This window comes from Sinocyclocheilus grahami, unplaced genomic scaffold (genome assembly GCF_001515645.1).
Source record: "Sinocyclocheilus grahami isolate Dianchi unplaced genomic scaffold, SAMN03320097.WGS_v1.1 scaffold2131.1, whole genome shotgun sequence".
NCBI classification, from domain to species: Eukaryota; Metazoa; Chordata; class Actinopteri; order Cypriniformes; family Cyprinidae; genus Sinocyclocheilus; species Sinocyclocheilus grahami.
In genome coordinates this window covers 128,445-128,921 of record NW_015507310.1, presented here as the reverse complement: position 1 = coordinate 128,921, position 477 = coordinate 128,445, and the positions used below count along the sequence as shown (strand labels likewise).

At 50.5% G+C, this 477-nt stretch overlaps 1 protein-coding gene across 1 annotated transcript in view; it reads left to right on the top strand.

The window, feature by feature from the left end:
• Positions 1-477, top strand: part of LOC107574154 (disintegrin and metalloproteinase domain-containing protein 10-like) — a gene marked incomplete at its 5' end in the record, with an annotated part of 24,571 nt that overhangs the window by 9,537 nt on the left and 14,557 nt on the right. Inside the window, one exon of the mRNA XM_016260621.1 lies at positions 223-445. Within this exon, the coding sequence (XP_016116107.1) occupies positions 223-445 (223 nt within the window). The remainder of the gene's footprint in view (positions 1-222; positions 446-477) is intronic.

Below are 477 nucleotides of genomic sequence, written 5' to 3'. Positions count from 1 at the left end.
CAAACTTTAGCAAATTCCATAACATTCCACGTTAAATTGTAACGTCCGTGTTTATGACCGGATTGGGCATCCCAGCTAAACTCCTGTGATCTGCTCAGAGTAGATAACGAGTCTTCATGTAACACATCATGATGAAGTCCATCTGCTTTGAGGGGTTTGTCACTGAGCTTCTGACGGTGTTTCCTTGTCCCTCTCTGTCACCTGATCAGATTATCCTCACAGATACGGGCCAGGAGGCGGCTGCGCGGATTCATCTGTGTTCGAGCGGATGAAGAGATATCAGGCATCTGCGCTGGAGGACCCGAGCAAGGCCAGACATCAGCTTCAGTGTTTGTTCAGAGAAAGCACCACTGGCTCTCAGGTGATGAGGCGTCTGTGTTTCCCTCAGGAGACGATCACGTCCACAGATGACCCCGTCTTACTGAGGAAGAGGAGGATGACGCAGGTGGAGAAGAACACCTGCCAGCTCTTCATCCA